The 24,435-nt window shown below is 42.8% G+C and overlaps 2 protein-coding genes across 2 annotated transcripts in view; one reads left to right on the forward strand and one right to left on the reverse strand.

Moving 5' to 3' along the window:
• LOC128712512 (dual specificity calcium/calmodulin-dependent 3',5'-cyclic nucleotide phosphodiesterase 1-like) overlaps positions 1-23,838 on the forward strand; it is a 116,803-nt gene extending 92,965 nt beyond the window's left edge. Inside the window, exons 6-8 of the mRNA XM_053807403.1 lie at positions 17,308-17,557; positions 22,329-23,619; positions 23,693-23,838. Of these exons, the coding sequence (XP_053663378.1) occupies positions 17,308-17,557; positions 22,329-23,619; positions 23,693-23,838 (1,687 nt within the window). The remainder of the gene's footprint in view (positions 1-17,307; positions 17,558-22,328; positions 23,620-23,692) is intronic.
• On the reverse strand, positions 20,179-22,165 carry LOC128711318 (mesoderm induction early response protein 1). The gene is made up of 4 exons (XM_053806186.1): positions 21,451-22,165; positions 20,803-21,386; positions 20,468-20,729; positions 20,179-20,222 (listed from the first exon to the last, which is right to left on the reverse strand). Exons 1-4 carry the CDS (start codon positions 22,163-22,165, stop codon positions 20,179-20,181), a joined length of 1,605 nt encoding a protein of 534 aa, XP_053662161.1.
• Positions 23,839-24,435: the final 597 nt, after the last annotated feature.

The raw sequence follows: 24,435 nt of genomic DNA on the forward strand, positions 1-24,435 counted from the left end.
GTGCTTTTCAAAAGCACTAACACTCTTCTTTTCGACCTAAATATACCCACCGTGGTCCCATTCAATCAATAGTTGTGTTCCAATGTTCGACTGTCTCTACTTCAGCATTACATCGGTTTTCAACGTCCAAAGAAATCGATTTCCTATCGCATGACTGATGGAAGATTCGGCAACCCTTCTTCAATAATTCCTCCCGTTTAAGTGCTGGTTCCTGTGAGTCCTGCGAAGAGTCTCGTCTAGTTGATGTTCTCTCTGTCCGCGACACTACCACAAACTAGCCAGAACCTTATGCGTGTAACAACCACATCTACAATGTAAATTCGAGAAATTACCCCCCGTTGAACCACATTTCTAAGTGCGGTTTAGTAGCACATTGAACGTCAAACGTGTCAGAAGGTTGTGTATTAGTCGGAAACGAATTGAAACATTCGACAAGTTCATAACCGAAAGCGTAATTACGCGAATAATTCGCCACACCAGTTTCGATGAGAAAGCGTACGGTAGTGCTGTGAACTTTGTGCTGATTTTCCGTACAAACGCGAACGCAATGTTTAGACGATGCGAACACACATTCCGGACAGTGGATAGGGTGGAGAAAGGGTTTTCCTCTTCAACTACAATAACGGCCGCGACGACCGTATCGACGATAAAGCGTCGTCATCAGAGTCCAGCGTTTTGCCACGAGCACTGCCGCTCGGTAGCGATAGATCTGGTGAATTTTCTCATTCGCTACCAGTACGGCAATAGGTAAGAATGTTGACCAGCGGGGCTATATATTGCCAATCCAGCGTGCAAAACAGGAAACCCGTTGAAGGTACTAAACTGGTTCCCAGCGTGGAGTTGGAGTTTGCTGTTTAATTTACACTACCGTTGCCCAAAAGCTATCGCACAACCGAGTTCCGTATGTGACGTTCCTGCCACAGTGTTGACAGTGTTGAAGATGTTGGAATTATTCGACCCCATAGCCTTTACGCTATTTGTCCATCAGTTGAAGCATTCTTGAGCGTCTGGAATGTTCTGCTTCAATTCGAATCATTCGGAAGCACTCGAACCGGATGGGACATCTGGAATGTTCGATCAATTATCAAATATTGGAAAGGAAATGAAAAATAAGTTCGGTTGAGCTTGTGGACAATTTTCCCACCGAATAGCACCGTACGCTATATTCATCATACAAACAATACGCACCAGTGCACAGACCTCTCGAACGCTCAAGTCCCACATTTTGACCTACAATCATGCGCGCAGTATAAACACAAAACCCAGAAACGTCAAGTTTAATTGACAGTTCTCGCTAACGGGAGCTTCCGTTCGATTGTGTGCTTTTTACTCGTTGCCATAGCTATGCGCTATGACCTGTGGTTTGTGGCCGCGGCCGAAGCAATACATTGTTTCGAACCGCATTGTTCAAACTGGTTGAAACAACACACTCCAACCCAGGTGTTCCGGTTGAAAGGCACAATTGAAACGGTACAACAACAATGGTTTGTTCGGGGTCCGTTTGCTAACTTTACCCTTTTTATTGAATATACCATAGCTTCAGTGCTCTGGACGTGCTTTGTAATTAGTTTTTTCATTGGAAAATGTGCTAGTTGCGCGCTTTCTCGTTCAAAAGCAACCACATTAATGAAAGACACAAGCGAAAAATATTGGAGCTTTTTGTGTGGGATATATTGAATGGCGGCGATATTGTTCGCTAGAAAATGCAACAAAAAAGCCTTATGAAAGTGAATACCAAATAATAAAACTTATATTTGAAGAAATTATGTATCTAAACATAAATACATTGAACAAACCAATTGATTTTATATTCAGCTATATTACAAAAAACCTATAAATTCTAATATTCAATCAAGCTTTAAACTAAACATCTGAAAACAATTCTATTGCACCAATCTATTTTGCCAACACAAATCGCTGCATTATTAGCGTCCACCATTAGCGAACAAATTCCAATGAAATAAAGTTCCAAATTAAGAAAAACGTCCACCAACGCCAGATCTCCTATGCTTTCCGTTAAGAGCTGCCTCTCGAGACACAGGCCAAGGTAAAACGGTTAAGATAAGAGCGTACTCGAGCGAAAGGTGATAATCCCATTGGACCAAACTGTAATCACAATGTTGCGAATGGCCGTAAATGTAATTAAAGCTCGACCACGGGTAAGCAAGGCCATAGGCTATCTTCTGCTCCTTATTGCCCTGAGCAGGAAGCAACAAAAAAAAGGAAAAATAAAAAATAATTAGCCAAGAACGCCGTGTCAAGTCTTTGTCCAAGGTCCAACTTACCTAGGCTCACCGTATAAAACCTACCCGTGGTAACCTGGGTAATGTAGGCTTAATTCGTGGCTAAAACCCAAAAAAACCGCAGGACACCAACACCGGAAATCCTATCAAGCGCCGTCCAAAAGCCTACCGTTGGCTGGACGAGTTTTCACGGTCGCAAACCAATGTGGAGAGCTTATTAAATTTTCACCAACCCACCACTTTGGGAACAGCCTAATTTTTGGCATTAATCAGAAAAATTAGGTCAGAAAGACCTTATCGCCCCTAGCCGGTATTATGGCGTTTGGTGGCGTTGCCTTAGTTCGGTTTGAATAACGCAATAATGTATTGGGAAAAAAGAAATCTATTCTAAAGGCTTACGGAAAGGATAAAATCACAGAAAATTCGATGATAGATCATCTGATTGTGTTCACTTGTTTTCCTCCCATCAATTTTCACATGCCTAAATAAATATTATTTGCTCGAAATGGCCGACATTTCATAAGTGTTCGCTCACATCCACAGCACACTACCGTTTAAATGCGTCCGGTAGCCTCGTTCTGTTCTGGCCTGTCAGAAAACAATGATTTATGGGTCTACACTAAAGACATACCGTACCCATCACTTCCGGGTTCTGATTCTCCGTAATGTGCCGATATCCTGCAAAACGAGAATTATGCAGCAGTATGCCACCGAATGTCTACGATCCAGGGAGCAGGTCGCCATTACTCGGTCGATGTGGTGTATCGTAGCCATGTTCTAGGCCAGAAAGTTGTCCCTCTTCTAGACTGTAATCAATGAGCAGAAGCAGACAAGAGAATCGATCTGTCACGATGCTTTTATTGGACCCTGACAAAGCTTTCCTTTTGAAGCGGTCTGGTACGATTCTACCGGAAGCTTAACGTGTGCCTGTCGCTGGAGACGCCTGGTGGCTACGGTAGTCATGGTAGAAAATGAGGCCACACACACAAAACAATGCCAAGATTATTCATGAGCTCGTAAATCAGTCAATGAGTTGGAACACGACGCATAAGGTTGCAAGTGACCATCCCCGGGTGTCCCCTGTATATGCTAGCACGTTCAAGCACCTTGCATGGCAATTCGATGAAGCTATTCGATGTCATGTGCTCGACCAACGTCTAAACAAAACATCCACCCATCCACCAGCTTATGAAGCGGTTAAAGCCTATCATACCATACCGAAGGATTGAAGAAGCTGATCGCAAAGTTTGACGCAAGCTAATTTTAGCTTTGGACTATTGTTTTGTATCACCGCAAATCGTTTATATGATTAAGTATTATCCATTCACTGATTCGATTATATTTTCTATTTCTATCCCAATGCTGTGTCGATGGAAATCGATCAGCATCGCCACAAAACCAACCATCAATAGAGCAAAGGGTAACACATCCGTGTGAGTATATGCGTGCAACTGCGGCTGATTATTAAATCAATTAACTGTCTTTGAATACAATTATCTCCACCCAACCACTCCACCAAACTTATAATCCAGCCTGATAAAGCAGCTTGTGCAGTAAGTAATTACAATTCAAATAGGTTGTAGTAGGAACGCTCCTAATACAAACAATGCGCGCTCGTACACAGCTAATCAAAAGTAATCTTTAGAGCTTCTCGCTGTGTAAAAAAAAAAACTTCTGCTAGTCAACCCTGCGATAAGCAAATTGTGTATTGAGCGTAGAGTGAAGTTGTGCTGCTGAATGGAAATTACTTCCAGCTGGAACAACTTTACGCCAAGGGCCACGGTTATTAGCGTGCCGTACAGATAGTTTTGTTTCGCGCTCTAATGAACACACTGATGTCTGTAGAACAAGTGTTGTACCATTATGGGAGCTGATACACTACAGCTCCCAGTACGTAGTAGCACGAAGCTCACACCAAAGCTAACCCGGCTGCCGAAGTTGCTAAAGCGGGAAAAGCATAAAAAGCATCCCATCAAAACTACTTCCGGTTACGAAGCTTCCACAAGTGTACATAGAACAAACTTTACCGCATAGTATAAATGTTAATTTTAACGCATTCAACGTTGCGGGAGAGTGAAAAATGATAATATAAATAAACAAATCGGAAAGTAAAACAACGATCGGCGGACCGCATCGAAGTGGTAAAAGTATAACAAAGGCGTAACTTTAGCTGTGGTGTAATGCATTAGCGCTATGTCACCCTTTTCGGATGGACATCATCTCCCAAACAATGGACAGTCCCACATGCAAATAGATTCCAAATAATTTCTAATAGCTTTACAAAATAAGTAACTTAACTAGCTATAGCTAGCTTCATTGACTAGCTAAGCAGTAAAATAATCTATTAATATAATTATATTTATATTAGTTTCAGCAATATTATTTTTAATACTATATAATTTTAATGAATTTATCGGGATGTTTGACGAAAAAAAATGATATTATGTACTCCAACGTAATAAAATAACCCAAAAATATGCCATCGAATATGTCATGAAATGTCATCGAAGAATTTTGCCATTATAACCATTTAGCCTCATTTACCATTATTATTTGACTATTAAAAGGTGTACCTACCAATGGCATTAAATCATAAAACCAACACAGCAATATTCGGCAGAAAAACGCTTCAACCCAAAACCACCTCAAAACAAAGTGCCAACAGGAAGCTTTCCCACTCCTACATTTTTAGCTACACAAAACGTTACCCAATTGTCGCTGCAGCAATGCGCTAGAGGAAAATCGAATCACAATCCTTTCAATCGTGGTCAAAAGTTAGTCGTTACAGTGTGGAGCTAAATTGCGTTTTGCGGGGTGCCAAAACGCTGATTGAGCTTTGGTAAAAGTTTCCGTGCGGTTACGTTCCGGTGGCGATTACCACTTTGCTGTCAATTCTGGATCGAAAAGTTTGGTGCGCGTCGGTGGAAAGCGCTAACGTGCCGTAGACGAGGTGAAAATTCAATTTGCAGCCCCATGCCGCACTTTAGATCATGCTTTGTTTCACACAATTGATGGGGAAAAACAAAGCAAAGTTTAAGTTAGCCTACTTTAATTTCTGGCATGGGAAGGATACCGTATGGAACCGTATGGTAGTTTTAATTGATATCACAACTGTATATGAACAGAGTATAATCGAGAGAGCTGTTTATAAGAGACACAATTTTCCAAAAAATCAAAATTACAATAATCACAATAATTAGTTAGGTTCACAAAGAAGAGAATTTACGGTGACATATAATTGTCCTCTATTATTGCGACTATTTATCGTTGGCATCGTATTTGGTATCGTATAGAACAATTTAAATTCCGTAAACCCAATTGTCACTTTGTGCTTTCTAGATCATCTCCGGTAATTTTGTACACTTCTTCAGTAGCAAGAGCATTAACCAATGGCAATGACAATGAATTTTACCATCCTTTGCAAAATGGCACTCGAGGTCGGATGTACTGAGCGCCGTCATAAAAAAGCCCCCATTTAGACACTGGTGCTGTAAATCCAATTGCGCAAAACAACAGGAGATGTATGCTCGCTCTACTGTAGATGATAAGCCTGTCACCCATTTTGGCACGTTCGAGCTTTCACAGATTTCACCCAGGGTTTCATAACAATAAAAGCGTCCAACGAAAAGATCCACCGAAAATTACACAGCAAGGTCCTTTGCGGCCACTCTGCTTACGCCCGTAAAGCTAGTCGGTGAATCACGAACAGAACGATAATTTATGCTTCTGTGGCTAAATCGAAAAGACTCCACGGACCCGCGCGCGACTCCCTGCTTTCTTCTTGGTGAGATTTTCATTCGATTTGCGTTTAAACAATGGCCGAGGTTCACGCCCGTTCGCGTTTGTATGCATTTTCTTTTTGTTTGCCTGGCGAAAGAACCGCACAGCAAGAATGGTACCAACGGCGCCAGAACACTTTTCGCGAAAAGGGCATTGGACCAAGCGAACCCGAAACACATCCTCATGCTTTCGCACATTTCTCTCGGGAGCAACACATCCACAGTTGGAACCGTTCCAAGCAGCTGTTTTTCCCGTGCAAACAATTTTCGGAACATGAACCAGCCGAACCGTACCCGGGCATGGAGTGAACTAATAAATTATCTCGCTTTACTCCACCGGAGAATTCGTGCACTGTCGAAATGGGAACGTTTTACAGTGGCACGTCCCGGAGGCGACAGCAAAACTGGAGCAATCGGGGCAAACGGTTTCACTAACGAGTTGCGAGGAGAAGCAAAAAAACTGTCTGAAAAACTGAAAGAAGCTATTTCTTCTGTTTGCGAAGTACTAGTAATACGCAACGTGAAGTTTTCTTTTGGTTTTAAGAGGAATTTGCTCTTGCAACGCTTAGTGCTCATGCTTCGCGTACCAGCTGTGTGAGTTTCCACTATTTATGCAAAAAGATGCAATTCCGTGTACGAAACGCTTCGAGATACTACTCCCCATTCGTAAGACAATTTTAAAGTTTAAAACCCCAAATAAATTTTAAAACACTTTACAATGAGCTCGTCTAATCGTGACTCGTGAGAATGAATGCATTATTTTGCTCTCCATTATCACAATGATTCGTTTAAACTCTGCATGAGAATAGTACCGAATGATAGCTTATATGCCAGCATTGACGTCTACACAGAGTCATTCCCAAATAATGTCCGTGCTCGTCATGAAGTCATCTTTTCCGGACGACCGGGAGATAAAACAGATCTTCGGAAAGGAATGTTCCTGTTAGCTACAAAAATTAAATTTCTACGGAAGAAAAGAAAATGCTTCACCCTACGGGTAAATAGTGAAAAACTCATTTCATTGCAAAGCTCTCTTTCATCTACAACACCCAACGGTGAACCGAGCTTATATTCAGCTCTCAGCGAACGACAGTGAAGCCTTTGACGATATTCCAACACGGCATATAAAGCAACAAAGCACCACACTGGGCTCCAATTCTTCAAACCCATCGTAAGCTTCATCATTTCACAAAAGCATGCACAATCTGTTCATCAATCGGATGTTCAAGGAAAAGGATATCCCATTTGGTCCAACTGATGTTAACCACAGTATGCAAAACGGACCATGGGCACTGTTTGGTATAAACCCCAAAACCGGCAACCAATCGTTCTCTTTTTTTTGTGCATTGGATATTCTAGAGGTTTTTATTGCTGCCAAAAATCTGAAATTGGAATCCTTAACTATCTTACACTCCATACCCAATCATTCGATTTCTACTCTAAGATACGGTAAGAATGCAGAAGTAAATTGGCCTGAAAATGGCCGGCCAAGTACGACACGAACTTATAATCCCCAGCTAGAGCCGGGTCGGCCCGGGAAGTGGGTTCTCGTTTTTCCGAAATAGAACATTTCAACCAATGATGAAGCTTTTCGCATGACACTCCCATACCGGAATCCATCCCACCATTGTTGCGGATCGTCTGGGTTCCACGAACCGTTAAGCACTGGGTCGTAATAGGGTAAATGGGTAGGAACAAAAGGACGCTTTCGCTGTACACACTAAATAAGCCCAATGATGAGTGAAAGGGGCAGAAGCGCGAATCCTTTTTTTTTTTTGTTTTGTTACCAGGAACGTCATAGCACCATCAAGCTGTAAATGATTAATTTCCATCTAAAAAGCACTCGACGCGCGATGAGCTTCGGTTTAGTGAGGGTTTTAATTAGATGCGACGAATGAGAACATTTCGTTTAGCAAGTATTAAGCAACGTTTAATCTTGCCGACCGCTCACGTCGGCCTATGGCATCAACTAATCCGGTACAAATGAATAACGTCAGGAGTCACAGCAAAGGGGTGAAACTGTTCCAGCTAATTTAGGGTGCAGCAAAAACATAAGGCTGTCAACTGTTTGCTACACAGTACGTGCTACAGCATTTCGATTAAGCGATTACTTATTCTGTGAGTGGATTGAAAGCCTTTGCGTTTGTTATGTCCTATGGAGCATTGGACTTTTATAAGAATGTAAGAATGTAAGAATTATCAATTAATTAAAAATAATCAAATTATTAAACACCACGTTCTGGAAAGCTAATAACGATAAATTCACCACCACAACAAGAATAACACTTGCCAGAAGGCTTACCACGCGCCACGACGTTAGAATGGCGCCGGACAAATCATCCCTTTCAAGTATGGGTAAAGTTGTCAATCTGGGCTGAGAAAAGCGTAGTTGTGAAATAATATAGTGAGAGTCTTGTTTGTCAGACGGTTTTTGCTCTATCTCATACAGTTTCATGAATCAGAGCCTAATTAAACCTTCTTATATAGGACAAGAAGGTTTGAGATTTGAACCCAGCTCGAGATTGTTGTAAGACCCATGCTTTGCCGTCGTTACTATTTACCCGGCCTCATGAGTAATGGTTCATAATAGACTTCAATCAGCGATCTCTGTGGATCACAAAAAAAATCTCCAAAACTAAACACTTACCAGCTTTAAGCCTAATAAAATACAAAACTAAGTGTCACATAAAAGCAACCATAAAATGTTAAAATGGTTTCCTCAAGTTATCGCACTAGAAATGGCTTCATAAAGATGTTTTCTTGCGCAAATTTTCCCAACATGGTTCTGCTAGCACTAATAAAGGCTCAGAATCATATTCCATTAATGGCTTCATTTCTTGAAATACACATCGTTACATAAAGCAAACACCATCTCTATCCGCAGCATATCAGCGTATTGGGCGTAACATTCCTAGCTAAACAAAAATTCCAAAAGAAGATATCCGATCCAATCATGAGGAGAGCGACACGCTCAATTTAGCCATGTCGCATAGAAAGACATCAAAAGCGACATACCGGGGTCTGCAAACGTTTGAAACGGGAGAAACACGGAAATAAATTCCTGTCCTGGCTACGTACATCATCATTCGCTCGCTTGGAGGCGTGGAATCTGCCCGTACAGCTGTGGCATAATTTCATTACAAAAACATACCCAACAGCACACATACAGAAACGTGTACGTACACTGCTTCGCATCTCCTCCGCAGGAACGCAGAGAAGTTGGGAACAGAGTTTGCATACTTTCAGACGCCTTCAGAACCCAACCTCGAATGTACACCGAATTTATTTGCAATAATCACTTAAGGATATGGAATTTTAATGGCACATGGAGTACTCTGGTGTACGCGTACGCCTTATGCGGGAAATGGTTGCTGGTTTGGTACATGGTGGCGTGATGCAAGTCGCCGTGTACCGTGTAAACGGCAGACTGGTGAACCTCCAAGCCCCGGGTTGAATATGTTTCGCATCTAATTGAACGAAGCGTTTAAATGTAAACACATCCCAATACGTGCCCAACACGGTACCCGTCTCCGACCCTCGGTGATGGGGTGCTGTAAATTACGTCCGGAAGAAAATGTCGACAAAAGCGGTAGATAGAAGGAGATGGAGCAATGGGTGATGTGCAACGGACATACGGTCCGGTTGAAAGTCATCGTGCCCCCACTGCTTTTCCCTGGTGAATCATTTCTCGTCCTTCGCGAGGTCCGAGGAAGGTTGTCGTTTTATGTTCCGTCCTCCAGCCCGCTCACCTTCACAGTTCGAGGGTAAGCTTTCAACGATGTTAAAGAGACAACGCCTGGCAGCATGGATCCCTGCCGTTCGGATCCCTCAGGAGGAGGCTCGACATACCCGGCAATGCCAAATCCAGAGCAGAAGCAAAAACTCCTTCACCAATGTTTCAAATACTTTCAACCAACCGAGCTTGGGTGGCCACATACATGCTTTCCATGTGTGTGTGTGCGTGAGAGAGTGCTTTTATTTTTGCTTTATTTTGCCCTTTTCACCAGCGCAACTCCCCGAGGTACGTTGGATGTTATGTCTCGCCACAGAGGCTGTGGTGTAGCGTGATGTCGGCACCAGCTACCCCGTGCGAACTCACTGAACCATTCCACTGCGGCTCGTGAAAGAAGATGATTTAAAATTTATAACGAAATGCTGGGAACGAGATACCGTTGGAGCATTGCTTCGAATGAGAAAAGGAGAAGATTGCTCCGAAAGGGCTTTTTTGTGAGCTTCTACCAATGCACAGAATCAGAACTCCTCCAGAAGTACGCCAGTGGAAGTGAAGTCCTTCCAAATCGAAGCATTCTCCAAAGGGATGTAAATCTTCACGAAAATCTACACGCGTAGCGAGCGTTTTACCCGGGGATTTTTGTTTTCTTCTCCCGGTTGGTTCAGTCACTGTCAATGATATACTTTGCATAACTCATAAGCTATCCTGCAAACCGAAACGCGTCTACGGCGATACGCGCTTCATTCCTGAATGCTGTGCGAAATACGTTCTGAAGCGGAGTGTTTTGTTCGCGCTGCCCTAACTTGTTTTCCCCCTGCTTAGGAAGGTGTCAAGTACCAGCACAGTACACATAATGCTGTGCAAGTACCGACGAAGAACCGTTGATTAAAAGCATCATATGAGCCACCGTTAATAGAGTGGCGTTATTTCTGTTCCGAGTTTATGCGTTCCTTTGGGTGCGAAGGGCTAGAATTTCGCACAGACTAAATCCCGTAGAATTTGACCTCAACCGACGAGTCTTTTCTGCACGAGTTGTGAAGCGTAAGTGTACATGCAGGTGTAATACTCCATCATGATGATAATAACATTCCGCAAAAGAGGTTTCATTAGCGAACAATTTTAAAATAATCATCCAAGTGTACATATTTTGACGTTTGTACAACTGGTGCCCATAGTGATAAAGATGAAAGCTCGAAACAACTCATCTCACTCACTCACCTTTCATTTACTTGATCCGGGCTCATCCGGGGCTTTCGTCAAGTTATATTTAATTTATTCACTTCAATAGAAGCGTATTTTTTCCTTCATTCCAGCATCTTATTAACACCGTAGACATTGTGAAAAACCACAAACAAACAGTTCACCACAACGAGCTCTCTTAAGGAATACGATAGCCAGACACAAACGAAAAGATTTTCGCCCAAACCTGTTCTAAAGATTTAAAATTAGCCTCTTGTTCGCTATATTTCAACCGAGCACACTGTTTAGCAATCAAATCAGTACATTATTCTCACATTACCACTTCATCACTAGTAATCGGATAGAAAAGTGTTGGGCTAATGGTACTTCTGGTTCTCCATCTCGAAGTACTTGAGATGATAAATGTTTTACAGCACACCAGGCCTGCCTCTTAATTACACCAGCCGGCACACCCTAATTAATGATTCTTTGACAAGTTTAACATCAACCGAAGCTACACAGTTTTCCCTTTGCCGTGATTGAAATGTTGAATTCCCGTTAAAGCTAATGATTGTGATAATGTTCTCTTGTGCTTCGATTCGCAAGAAGAAGAATGAGTACCTTTTTTAGTAGGAATTTAAATCCGAACAAAAGAACGTTTACATTTTCTGGCTGTCAATAGAGTTTTTTTTTTTCATCACAAAACATCACACTCAATACAATACCATTGCTCACTGAAAAGAGTTGCAAAACATCATCTCATTGTTGATAGGCATCTTGCCATAAACATTTACCCGTATTCTTCGTTTAACACTTTCCTATTCATTACCCCCATCTGTTCCTTGCTTTCGCTCAATACACACGCTCCTACTTTTTATCCTAAAACAGTGTAAACAATGGCACAAAGGCAACGCTTTTGTTTTTGGCTTCATGAATAGTTTTTGCGATAGCTCTTCATCCGATGAGCAGGAACTACCGCTGCAGTTGATGGATGGTGGATGAGATAGAGCCCACACCAACCCGTACGCTTCATCTATTGTAAGCTGAAGTTTTCAACCGACGAGCACTGAACCAGCTCAACGATAAGGCACTCGTGAATTGCCGTCCCTAATTCATGTAAGAAGCAACATGACTTTTACTGTCGAACTTTTACCTTCCCGAACGGTGTTCTCTTGCACGTCACGGATGGATTGGTACAGCTTGTTTTCGTCCGAAATCGGATACGAGTAGCTATGCTAGCATTTGCTATTCTTAATCCATCGGCTGGTAGCTAACAGCGGCTGCTGAAGCATAAATCCTGCGTAGCTTCTACAGTGATGAGATAAACCTTTAAACTAAGCTTACCCTGACGAAGCAGTCTGCTTTCGTGCAGCTTAGATGCATAAACGCAACTTGCCTAACGTACGATTATTCCTACTGAGTCGAACAAAAACAGTTAGCAACATTAGCGTGCAACTATAAGCTTAACAATTCTATCCAATCGAAATCATGCTCTGCCTTTTCTTTATAGTCACGATCAACAGCTTAACCCAAAAACCAAAATGTACAACACTTTGAAAGTCAAACAAACTTTAACCAAACTGTAAACTCGGTAACAATCTTTCCATCCCCATTAGACATCCTCGAAACTTCGGAAAGTGGAAGTATGTTTTTCGTCATTTCCGGTGGGTAAAACAACGTTCCCTTATGCTTTTCCCCGCACGCACCATTTCCCTTTGGAAACAAAGCTTTAAGCTAACTGGAAAGGTGAAATTAAATGTGGCTTAAGATTTCCATCTGGGTAGCTTTCCCGCATCCCAGGAACAGTGTGCACCGCGGTCAGACAATAAACCAAGATATGTTTCTCTGCAAACAAATCTGTTCAACAGCGAGAAAGAGAGAGATAGCTACAAGTGCTCGTGTATGCATCGTGCAACATGCATACGCTTCGGGCAGAACTCAAGCCAACTTTGCACGGTTACCGTAGCAAAGTTTAATTAACTAAAACATTCCGATGCTAGCTACACAAGTAGATATGGTGATGATATTTCACTCCGGGTGGTAAACAATAGTGCGGATTAGACCACTTCAAACGGATGAAGGATCAAATCAAGAGCCTTCAAAATGGAACACAGCTTTCGCTTTGTATGATTAGAACTGAGTACTAATTTAGATGGAAAGCATGTGGATTAGATTATGTTGTCATCCAGTGGTTTGTACATTACTGCTTTGAGTTCTTATCTCGTATGAATAAGACTTTTTTAATCATTTTAAGTTAAAAAAATCAAATGAAACTTATTGAATTGTATAATTTTAGTTAAATATTTAAAATATATGATTTTAGGGGATTTATTTAATATCTAGTACAACAATCATTGACCAAACTCATTTCACTTTCAGCAAATGGTACATGTGATATTTATGCGTTACTAGAAAAAAAAAGTTTCAGGCTTATGGCTTCTATTACCGGACTCCAATTTACTAATGCGTTATGGAGGCGCCCGGTGTTTCAGTAGAAGTGGGGCCGATCATTAAACGACAGCACCTGTAGTACTATCAATATTCTGCTGTAGGTTTTTATAGGCACTAGGAGCTATATATTCCATGCCAGAGCCTCCGAGGAAATAAAGATTTTCCTCTAAAAGGAAATTATATACAACATGGAGACGCCCAGTAGTTCGGTGATAGCTAAGCAGAATTTCAGCGAAACAGGACTTGTACCAAACTTCATTCGGACCTTTTTTTTTTGCATTACATATCAATAACGCCACAAAAAAATATTCAATTATAACAATTACTTTACAACAGTGAGATTCTACTGAAAAAAAACTTAGAAAAATGAGACAAAAATTCCACCAATATTCAAATTTCCATAAACCGTTGGGCACATTAGCACAACATAACGTACCATTAAAAATTGCGTAAAATCACAGCAAAAATATAAACAATAAACTTTGAATGCTTCATAATAATTTCACAATTTAATAGCGCTCCCATAATGAACGCCAGCATAAACGCTACTGCTCCATCTGCTGCCGGTCGCTAATTACGACCTGGCGGCACTAGCATACGATCCTAGCGCATAACAAAAGCAAACGCTGCGCTTAAAACAATACCAAACTAAATATCATTTTCCGCAATTACATACCCTACCATCACCAATTTGTCTCGTGGGCTATCCCGGTGGTCAGACCACCAGCACTCATTATAAAGCGATTCGACCGGGTCGTCGTTTCGGTTGGCTTGGTGTCCTGCTGCCCGGTAGGATTGAAAAGCATTGTTCTTTTTTTATCCCACATTTCCCCTACAAGGTGCAGTCGGTTTTGCAATAAAAAAAAAGAGCAGAAATTGGTCCTGCTGTTTCCTGCCCATCTAATAACCCATTAACGCGAACCGGAAGTTGTCGTTAATTGCACCGGCTGGTAACGGTAGGGTAGTATAGTGTTGGCAAGCTTTATGCGTTCGACTGTGGGAAGTAATCGACTCAAGCGGGGTGCCCTGGCTGGAGGGCAGAAATTATGTACTTGTTTTGTTGATGGGGTTTTTTTTTTTATTTACAATTTTTCCTTCGGCCCTAACTATTTCTACAGGCGACCTCGAACCGGCAGTCGGGGAAATGATAATGGGTACCGTTGGTATGCTACCTTCCGGTGTACATTTGCGTTGTTTTACAGCACGCAGTACTTTCCGTTGCATGTCACTTTTAATGAAGCATCCGCCAGAACCGTGATTATAATGTTCAAACACTTCACTTAACATACGAAACAATTGTGTTACTTCCGTTTGCAATATATCATTGCATATTTCGCACAGGCGTTCGTTCTAACTGTGTTCACGTAGCGAATCATTTTCTACCTTTTCGTAATTAATTCTACCAACACAGTTGTTGGACAACTTGGTTTGTGGAATGGAAACCCGAATACCTGGAAACAACAGTTAAAATAATATTTTTCCTACCACCCACAACTGAGGGAAGATTCGTTGCCCGGCAAAGTGCAGATACATTTTTTTGGGTTTTATTTTTATGTCCCTCCTTTCTTTTTTACTTTGCTTTCTGTTTCACTTTATTTATTTTACATCATGGAAAAAAATAAATTTGATTTTCACACCGATCTTTACCATTGTGTTTTACAGGGTTTTGTTGATTAAACCGTTCACTCAACCATGACGTATGAAGTATACCAATTAATTGATGCAAGAATTTTAGCACAACAAAAAATACGTTTTAATGATGGAATCTGTGATGAGAACCAGAGCAGAAATGGAAAAATGCTACTAAATGTTGCAACAAACAGAATCCCATTTTTCAATTATGGAATTCCAATGCCCCGTGATGGTGGTATTTATTCTACGCCAGAAAAGTAATGAAATTGAAACGGGAAAAATAAAATTTTGGTTACGTGTTTCTTTGTCAGGCTTCATCAACAATTGATTGATTTGCTGGAAAGAAATCCCCATTTCACGAGAATTAAACCACGCAAGTGGTGTGATTTATAATGATATTAATAGCTTGTTTGCTTGGGAGAAAATTTAAAACTATTTAAATCCTCTATATTGTATCAACTACGGAACAATTATGATGGATATCTATGCCATATTCTTCTATAAAATAATCAATAACAATATAAACAATTAAAATGAAATAATCAATAAAATCATACAGTTTACCACTCAACAGGGAAAATTTGTAACCATGTTTCAATTGTAACATAATCAAAAGTATGCAGGGATCATAAAATTCCCACTTCACCGTCCACGCGCCCGATAAAAGACATAAAAACCCCATTGCCTTCCGGGAGCTACTTGCAACCCACGGATCAACCGGAAATCTGGTTTGGTCGGGATGGGATGGGCGAATTTTATGTTTTACCAATCAGCAATTCAATCCATCAAAAGTGCGTTATTATAGCGCTTCCTTGCAGCAGGTTTTACCGCTGCAGTTCTTTCACTCCATGTTTCATACATATTACAGTGCGACTGAATTGAAATGGGAAATCCTGCCCATCCGGTACGGGGCATATTAAATTATGCCCAACTGTTAAAGATACAGCGCAGATGTAAAAACATTAAAATTTCAAACATAAAAGCGGTAGGGGAAACAAAAACACCACAAAAATGCTTTTAGTCGGATTGTATAAAACATAATGAAAAATAATACATCCACGCTCGTAGTCCACCTTAATTTGATCCAATTCGTTCGTTGTCGTGGAAATTTATACAACACACACGACATCCACACATTACTAATCCACTCATTGTAACACAACCGCACAAAACCGGTGGCCACTAGGAGTGATAAACTTTATGACAAAACAAATAACCCATTTCGAAAGTTAGCAAGGGTTTCCCCGCAAACTGGAAAGTGGAATAAAAAATAACCACATTCCACAGAACGGAACTCGTTTAGCGCAAAAGAAATTGTGCTGGAAAATCTATAGCATTAGCACCCATAAAACCCGGACCGAACGGTCAACGAACTACCGGTAAGCCCACGGGCAAAATGATGGGTCACGGCAGGACAATAAAGAATAAGGTGCCATTGCACCATAGACACACACTCACTGCCAATTTCTAATGAACTGCACTGTAGCACGCCATTTCAAAGTCGTCACTAGGACTAGCAGACAGATCCCATGCTTTAGACAACGTGCCATTATTTCCTTGAAGTTCGAAAGTTCGAAAGGAAAGTTAACTGTTTAACTTCTTTGAGACAATTCGTTCGTTATCGTTGCACACTCGTACGTACAAAATACGCTGAAAAGACCTAACCACCTAACGAAGATGACAACATTCGCGTCTTACTGAATGTGCACCACAACTAAGACGTCGGTTATGTTTAATATTAAATTATTTACGCTTTTCGTTGCACCTATACTAACAGCTAGTTGCAGAAGACTATTGGCGAGGCACAGTCACATTCGACGTCCTTAAAAGAGTATCCAGCAAAAGGACACAAAACACGGACATAATATGACATTCTTCTGTCTGTCTGCTCCTATTAACTTGTTTTTGCCATTCTCGTTTGATCTTGTGTTGTCTTTTGTCTTTGTTCTCTTTTTATTTTTAGTGCTTATAGATTGCTATATGTATTGTACAGCTTACACTTCTTTTCTTTTCTTTTTACCAAAAAATTACCCTTGTAATATGCTACTTTTGTTTAACTAACTCCCATAGTGTACTTTATTATTTATTTCCCCATTTTTTATCCCACTGAAAGATTGGATTGTTTTTTCCCATTTGTTTTGTTTGTTTTCCTTTTCTGTGAATCGATTTTTCTCAACCTTTACTAACTGAAGATTTTTACCTCTCATTTCTTCCCACGCGCTACGTTTATCTCCCAAATGGTTGGACATTCATCGCTCCATTTGTGATATAAAACACGAAACAAACACAGGCGCCTGGCGGATGAAGACGATGAACTGTCGGAGGTGCAGCCGGACGCGGTACCACCGGAGGTGCGGGAATGGTTGGCGTCCACCTTCACTCGGCAGCTCGCAACGACGCGGAAGAAGTCGGATGAGAAGCCCAAGTTCCGCTCGGTTGCGCACGCCATCCGGGCCGGCATCTTTGTCGATCGGATCTACCGGCGCGTTTCCAGCACCGCACTGATGCAATTTCCGCCCGAAGTCGTACGCGTGCTAAAGGTGAGTAGTAAACCCAGGATTGCAGTTCCCAGTGAGCCCCATGAAATGGCAATGCACTTTGCTTGCAAAAAAAGTTTAGATTTCGTTTTGGTTTCGTCCTCCCGTGCACAAATCACACCCCCCTCGCAAGCCCAACAAGATGTATAAAAGAAAACGAAATCAATTACACGCCGTCCACCATCACTTGTGCCAACTGCGTCTTACAATGGGTTTGTGTTGCGCATCTCTTCCATTCCGGAAACGGCACCCGATACGGTCCAGCTGCAAGCGTTCTTCCGTGAACGGGACAAACTGTCCCGCTTTCTTCGCTGAAAATGCACTACCACTGATGATGGAAATAGTTTCCCATTGTGTTTATTGTTCGACGGGCATCGCACTAGTTTCCCACGCTATCGTTTCCGCAATAGTACCTTCGTTCGCTCATCGGAAATTGAAAACGATATTTCTCCCCTTTACTCTGCAAACATGCGTCCAAGTTCGGTCGAGCTGCCATTTATCAGCAGTGATAAATGTTAACATTTGAATGCACTTCCGGCAAAATTTGGAACGTTAACTGAGACCAAACAATTGCTTTTCCTTCATTCGAGGGTACTTTGCATGCTCCCGAAAAGTTTTTAGAGTCGTTGTGAAAATAAAACGTAATGAATACTAACAGAACGCAAGACGTACGTATGCATAAAGTAACATTACACAGAATATACGTTTGTTTCCTTGTGAAATAATGGTTTTTACTTCGTAATCATTGTATTGTTACATTGTTCACCATTTTGCTCCCATCTCGTTTTGGGCCATCTGGGCCTGTCCACCGCTTGACATCTTGTATAAACGTCACCATTTATGTGTGTGTATGTTGTTAAAGTGAATGAGTTGATACCAAATTTAGCGATTAATGTGTATCCTTCCTTTTTTAACGTCCTAGAATTATTTCATTAAATGCGTGTAGTTTGTTACATATCGATTTTGTCTGTTTGATTATGTCGAAAAATACAACGTTCCAAGAGTACACACATGAGTAGTGGTTTAATTTTTGATTTAATATTTTTGCTTTTTCCCAATTCATTGCACTTTCTGTCACGAATTTTGCTTGATTTTTTCTTTTTTCTTTATGTTTCAGTTTTGTAATAACTTTTGGTTGTTTTCGTTTTGTATTTCTTCAAATAATTTTTTTGCTTCACACATAAAGCGATTGACGTTTTCTTCTATTTGTTACCTCACCTTTTCCACTAATTTCCGTAGCCTTTTCTCTCACAAAACACAAATCTTCCCGACATTGTTTTCCTTGTTTTCTAAGCAATTTTTATACAAAAATAATACGAAAATACTTGTTTCACACATCAATCCTTACTGCCAACACAATCTTACGCAACCTGCATCTTCCTACCGGCGATACATCCCATTTCTATATGACTATACGCTGCTCACATGCTTTCTTACTTGTACAAACAAACATTCAACATATACTGCCGGAGTACTCTGTTAACGCTTTTTACAGTGTTTTGTGTTGGGAAGTAGAGTGCTCATAAGATGACATTCTATAAATTAATGTTGTCACTGTATGATGAATAATATCCTTGTTTACACGCTCTTTTACCTTAACGATCCTGTCCCTCTCGCGTAAGAGTAAATTTTACAATAAACTCTACCTACAGTGTAACCTACAACTCGAACCTGCTATCACCATTATTGTGATAATTGTGTGCGTTTCCAATATAAAACAATAATAAACAAGCCCGGAACGTTTCGTACACCTGTATCCTGTATCTGCACATGAAAAAATTGCATTAATTTAAACAACCTTTTGTCGGTCTTTCTGGCTTCCTTTCGTGGTTTGTCTCACGACATCTCTCTTACTTGTAAAAACGAATCCACAGAGTAAAAACATTACTAAACATTCTCTGCTATGTTGAACACAAATGTTCGTACCGATTGCGATGTTATTTTATCGTGTAATCACACAGAAAAACCCACCGAAGCACCATTCATGTAAAGAAATCTTCTTTCACGCATGACTAAGCGAAATAAACGGTTCAACAGTAGCGGAAAACTACATGTTCTATCGTCCTTTTCATTGCTCAGCAAACATGCACAATGTTTGATTCTGTTTGCCAATAATTGCTGTATTACATTCTACATGTATAGACATTTGACAAACTGGTATTGGTCTGAGTTGTTGTCTCTGGTCTAGCTCTAACAAATCCTGATAATTCATCGATACAAAAGCTACTCATAACACCGATCATCTACACGCAATAGTACGGACAGGGTACCTGCCTCAGTTCCTAGCGTATTCTACCCTCAGCATACAATTGTTCAATGATTTCCACGACGAATTTATTGTAGAGCTAGTTGATAAAACTAGGTTTTCAATTCTGCCCAATAGCATCTGGCTGTGTTTGTTACGCGCCGATTGTTACGCGTTGCGCACTGACCGCCGCAGATAGATGATGTGCCGGTTGGCACAAAATGATGATTGCATTGGCGATGATTGCGAAGATCATCGTTGCCCCGTGATCGTGACGAAAGGCTGTGTCGATAGTTGTGGCCTGTCTGCTTCTCCCCGAAAAAACCGCTTATTTGCGCTCCTTCAGCCGCAACTTCAATCCCTTCCGCCTAACCACGAGTCACAGATTAGAGGCGGAACGTTTCGAGGAGGCAGTGTTGTTCTCTGTCAGCAGGAGAAGAAACAGAAACGGAAGAAAGGATGCATCCCCATCAGGAAAAGAAAACCCCCGCGAAAGAAACCAAGAGAAACAAAAGAACCCCTGAGAAATAGTGGACCGTTCGACACCGGCAATCGGAACCACACGGCTCTGCCCAATTCATGGAAACTCTCGATAGGCTTACGGTTCACGGCAATGACACGGCTTCCCGAGGGCGCGCAGGACAGAGCAATGACTCCAAAAGACTAACCTTTCGAGTCGAGCAACCGCTGTCGCTTCGCTTCCGAGGCGCTATTGTACAAACTGTTGAAGCCCGGTGACGAGCTGCGGTCACCAAACCCGGTACTGTTTTCCTGCTCCTCCAGAAACCGATCCATATGGTCGGTCAAACCGGGATGAAGGTTGTACTTTTTCTTCTCCAACCGTGCCTTGCTGGCGAACAGATCGTGCCGTTCTGTTTTCTTCCACAGGTAGTAAAACTGTACCAGCTCACCGACGGATCGGGTGCGTACCTGTGGAAATTGCACCAAAGGCAAAACATTAAATCAATCTGCTGCCAGCCATTCCGCGAGCACCTTCGCTCACCTTCGTCTGCTGGATCATGTGGAAGTCCTTCCCGTGCACGCGCAACCCATTCTCAAAGTTTCGACACTCTTCCTCCGACCATATGCTCATCTGCTGCTCCGGCACAGGAACGGAGTTGTTGCTGATGCGCTTTCGGCGTAATGCTTCGTCCACGTTGTGTCCGCACTGTTGCAGCAGATAGAGCGATTGTTCGTCGTCTCGCAGATGTTTTCCGAGCGGTATCGCATACACACTGTTCGACTGAGGATCGCTCGTGGCGGTACCACCAGCTGTACCAGCCGTGCCTTTCTGTTGCCCACCACCACCACCACCGCCACCAGTGACACCACCACCACCCCCAGTTCCTAAACCGCCCGCAGGACCGGTGATTTTCACGAGATACTCCTCAATCGCTTGCTCGTTCAGTATGGTCGGGTTCCAAAGTAGTTTGTCCTCATTCTCGTACGGCAGTGCATCATCATACCTGCACAAACCCTCTGGTATAACGGCCTGGAAGTCACTCCCCACCATGATCGTCTTTTTCACCTCCTCGTCCGGTATGTAATCACCATCCTCCTCGTCTTCACTCAACGCCTGCGAATCATCTGAGGGAAGACAACAACAGTTACCGCGATTGGAATATAGAGCCCATATTTTTTAAACACTCACTGATCGGTTCGAACAGCTGCCTCAACTCGGACGGTTCCTCGCCCTCGTCCTCATCGTCCTCCTCGTCATCCTCGTAAAACTGGCCACCGGTCGGTGTTTGAGATTGATCCTGCCGCTGGTGTGCCGCATTATGACCCGATTCTTCTTCATTGGGGTAACTATCTTCACTTCGCTGTTTGTTGCTTCGCTGTTGTGACTGGTGCTGTTGCTGTTGTTCCTCCTGCTCGTCATTATCACCCGGTTCTTCGTCATCGTCTTCTTCCTCCTCGTCATCCTCTTCCGCTCGACCCGCACTCGGTGTCGATACTTTTTCTACTGCAGGAACTGCATCCGTCGAAGGAACGGAGGAGGTCTGCTGTTGATGCTGGGGACTAGAATCTGTTTTTATTACCTCCGACAAGGGTTCTGTTTTCACGCGCTCAGACGCGCTACTGCTATCGGCTGAAGAGTCAACTTCTGGTTTGATGCTATTGTCGCCAGTTTTATCTGTGGTAGAGACCGGCTCTGTTTTTATTTGTGCAGGTTTGCTATCATCCGCCGGTGGTCGTTCCGGTTTGGATGTGTCAGGCTTCTGTTCATGCTCCGCTATCGTTTCACTGGCAGGTTTTGTGTCGAGATTTTCCTTATTTGGGGTGGGTGCTAGTTGATTCTTCTGCTGCGCATCACTATTACCGGGTTGTTCCTCCTCGGTAGGCATATTTACAATCTTTAGCATTGGAAGGGAGAGAAGGTAGGATCATGAGTAACAACAAAAGGAAGCTTGTGTGTATTTTATTATATCAGATATTTATTTTTTACCATCACCAAACAAATCGTTAACAATAACTAATTAATTCTATTCTAATCGCCTATTTTGTATTTTCCCCTATTTCCTACAGACTCTTGACGATTGGTCATTCGATGTATTTGCGTTGGCTGAGGCGGGTAACTGTCAGCCGGTCAAGTATCTTGGTTACGATCTGCTGAACCGGTACGGCATGATACACAAGTTCAAGGTACCGCCGGCCACACTCGAAACCTTCCTGACGCGCATCGAGGAAGGCTACTGCCGGTTCCGCAACCCGTACCACAACAACCTGCATGCAGCCGATGTCGCACAAACCGTACACCACGTGCTCTGCCAGACCGGCCTGATGCACTGGCTAACGGATCTGGAAATATTCGCCACGCTGCTGGCAGCGCTTATCCACGACTACGAGCACACGGGGACAACCAACAACTTCCACGTAATGTCCGGCTCGGACACGGCCATGCTGTACAATGATCGGGCCGTGCTGGAAAACCACCACATCAGTGCGGCGTTCCGCGTGCTCAAGGAGGACGACTGCAACGTGCTGCAGAACCTGTCGCGGGACGAGTACCGCGAGCTCCGCACGCTCATCATCGATATGGTCCTAGCGACCGACATGTCCTTCCACTTTCAGCAGTTGAAGAACATGCGCAACCTGCTGACGCTGGCCGAACCGCAGGTGGACAAATCGAAGGCCCTCTCGCTGGTGCTGCACTGTTGTGATATTTCGCACCCGGCCAAACGCTGGGACATCCATCACAAGTGGACGATGCTGCTGCTGGAGGAGTTCTTCCGCCAGGGCGATCTCGAGCGGGAGCTCGGCCTACCGTTCAGCCCGCTCTGCGACAGAAACAACACGCTCGTGGCCGAATCGCAGATCGGTTTTATCGAATTTATCGTCGAACCGAGCATGACCGTCTGTGCGGATATGCTCGAAATCGTACTCGCACCGATCGCTCCGATCACCTGTAACGCATCGAGCAGTGCCGGTGCGACGGCACCGGGCAGCAGTAGTAGTGGCGGTGGTGCGGCCAACAATACGTCTAGTAGTAATAGTAGCAACAACAATAATAATAATAACAACAACAATAATATTAATAGTAATACCAACGTCAACAATAATAGTAGCATTAAAAGTACTACCAATACTCTTAGCGTACCGAACAACAATACGAACAACAATGAAGCAATAAGTAGTGGAGCGGAGGGCAAGGGTGGTGGTGCCGAGGGTGGGCAGGGTGCCGGTAGCGCGGGCACCACCGCGACGAAGAACGGCAGTGCCGATCCGAGCGAGAAGCCGAACCGCTTCAAAATACGCAAACCCTGGACGACCTGTCTGGCGGAGAATAAGAAAATCTGGAAGGAACAAGCAGTCCGTGGTAAGTAGCGAACGGTGGCAAGGGATGTTTTGTGACATATTCTAACACGTATACTCTTCCATTCCGAACACAGATGCGGAAGCAAGGGCTGCAGCAGCAGCGGCAGAAGCGACCGCAGCAGCAGCAGCCGCAGCAGAAACTAACGAATCTTCCGACGGACAAATCACGGCTGATGGTGGTGCCGAAGAGCCAAAGCCAGATGAGGCGGACACAACCTAAAGAGGGGCAGAGAAATCCTGAAAATGCATTGATGCGCATTACGGTAGCAAATATTTTTACGGGAATGCCACACACACTAATCCACGGCAGAGCCACAGAAGAGCTGGTAGAGTGGGACAAGAGGTGACAAGAATAGAAAAATATAGTAAAAAAAAACCTACAACAAGATGATAGTAACTTTAAACAAACTTTATGAAGCGTGTAACGAGATGCGTAGAGAGGAACGCTAAAGTAGTAGCTGTACTGATCGGCAGTGTGATCATCAGTAATGAAGCACGCACGGTTGACAAGGTGAATAATGGAACAAAAAAGCAGTTGAATATTTATTGGTATCATCAGCATATTGTGTTAGTAGTACACTTTAGCCACCAACCTGCAAATCGGCAAGGTTTTCCAGAAGATCAGTCTTGCAAAGCGCCTGATTACAAACGCGTAACGCAAGTAAATTGTGTGCTCTAGGGTGCCCGAGTTAGGCAGTTGGATCCGAACACACGCTCAGCTAGCGGAGGTGTGCAAGCAATCAGAAATCAAGAACAAAAATATATTTACAAAACCCCCGAACGCTCTATTTCTTACAGCTTACAAAGTAACACAACA

The sequence above is a fragment of the Anopheles marshallii genome, chromosome 3 (genome assembly GCF_943734725.1).
Source record: "Anopheles marshallii chromosome 3, idAnoMarsDA_429_01, whole genome shotgun sequence".
Lineage (NCBI taxonomy): Eukaryota > Metazoa > Arthropoda > Insecta > Diptera > Culicidae > Anopheles > Anopheles marshallii.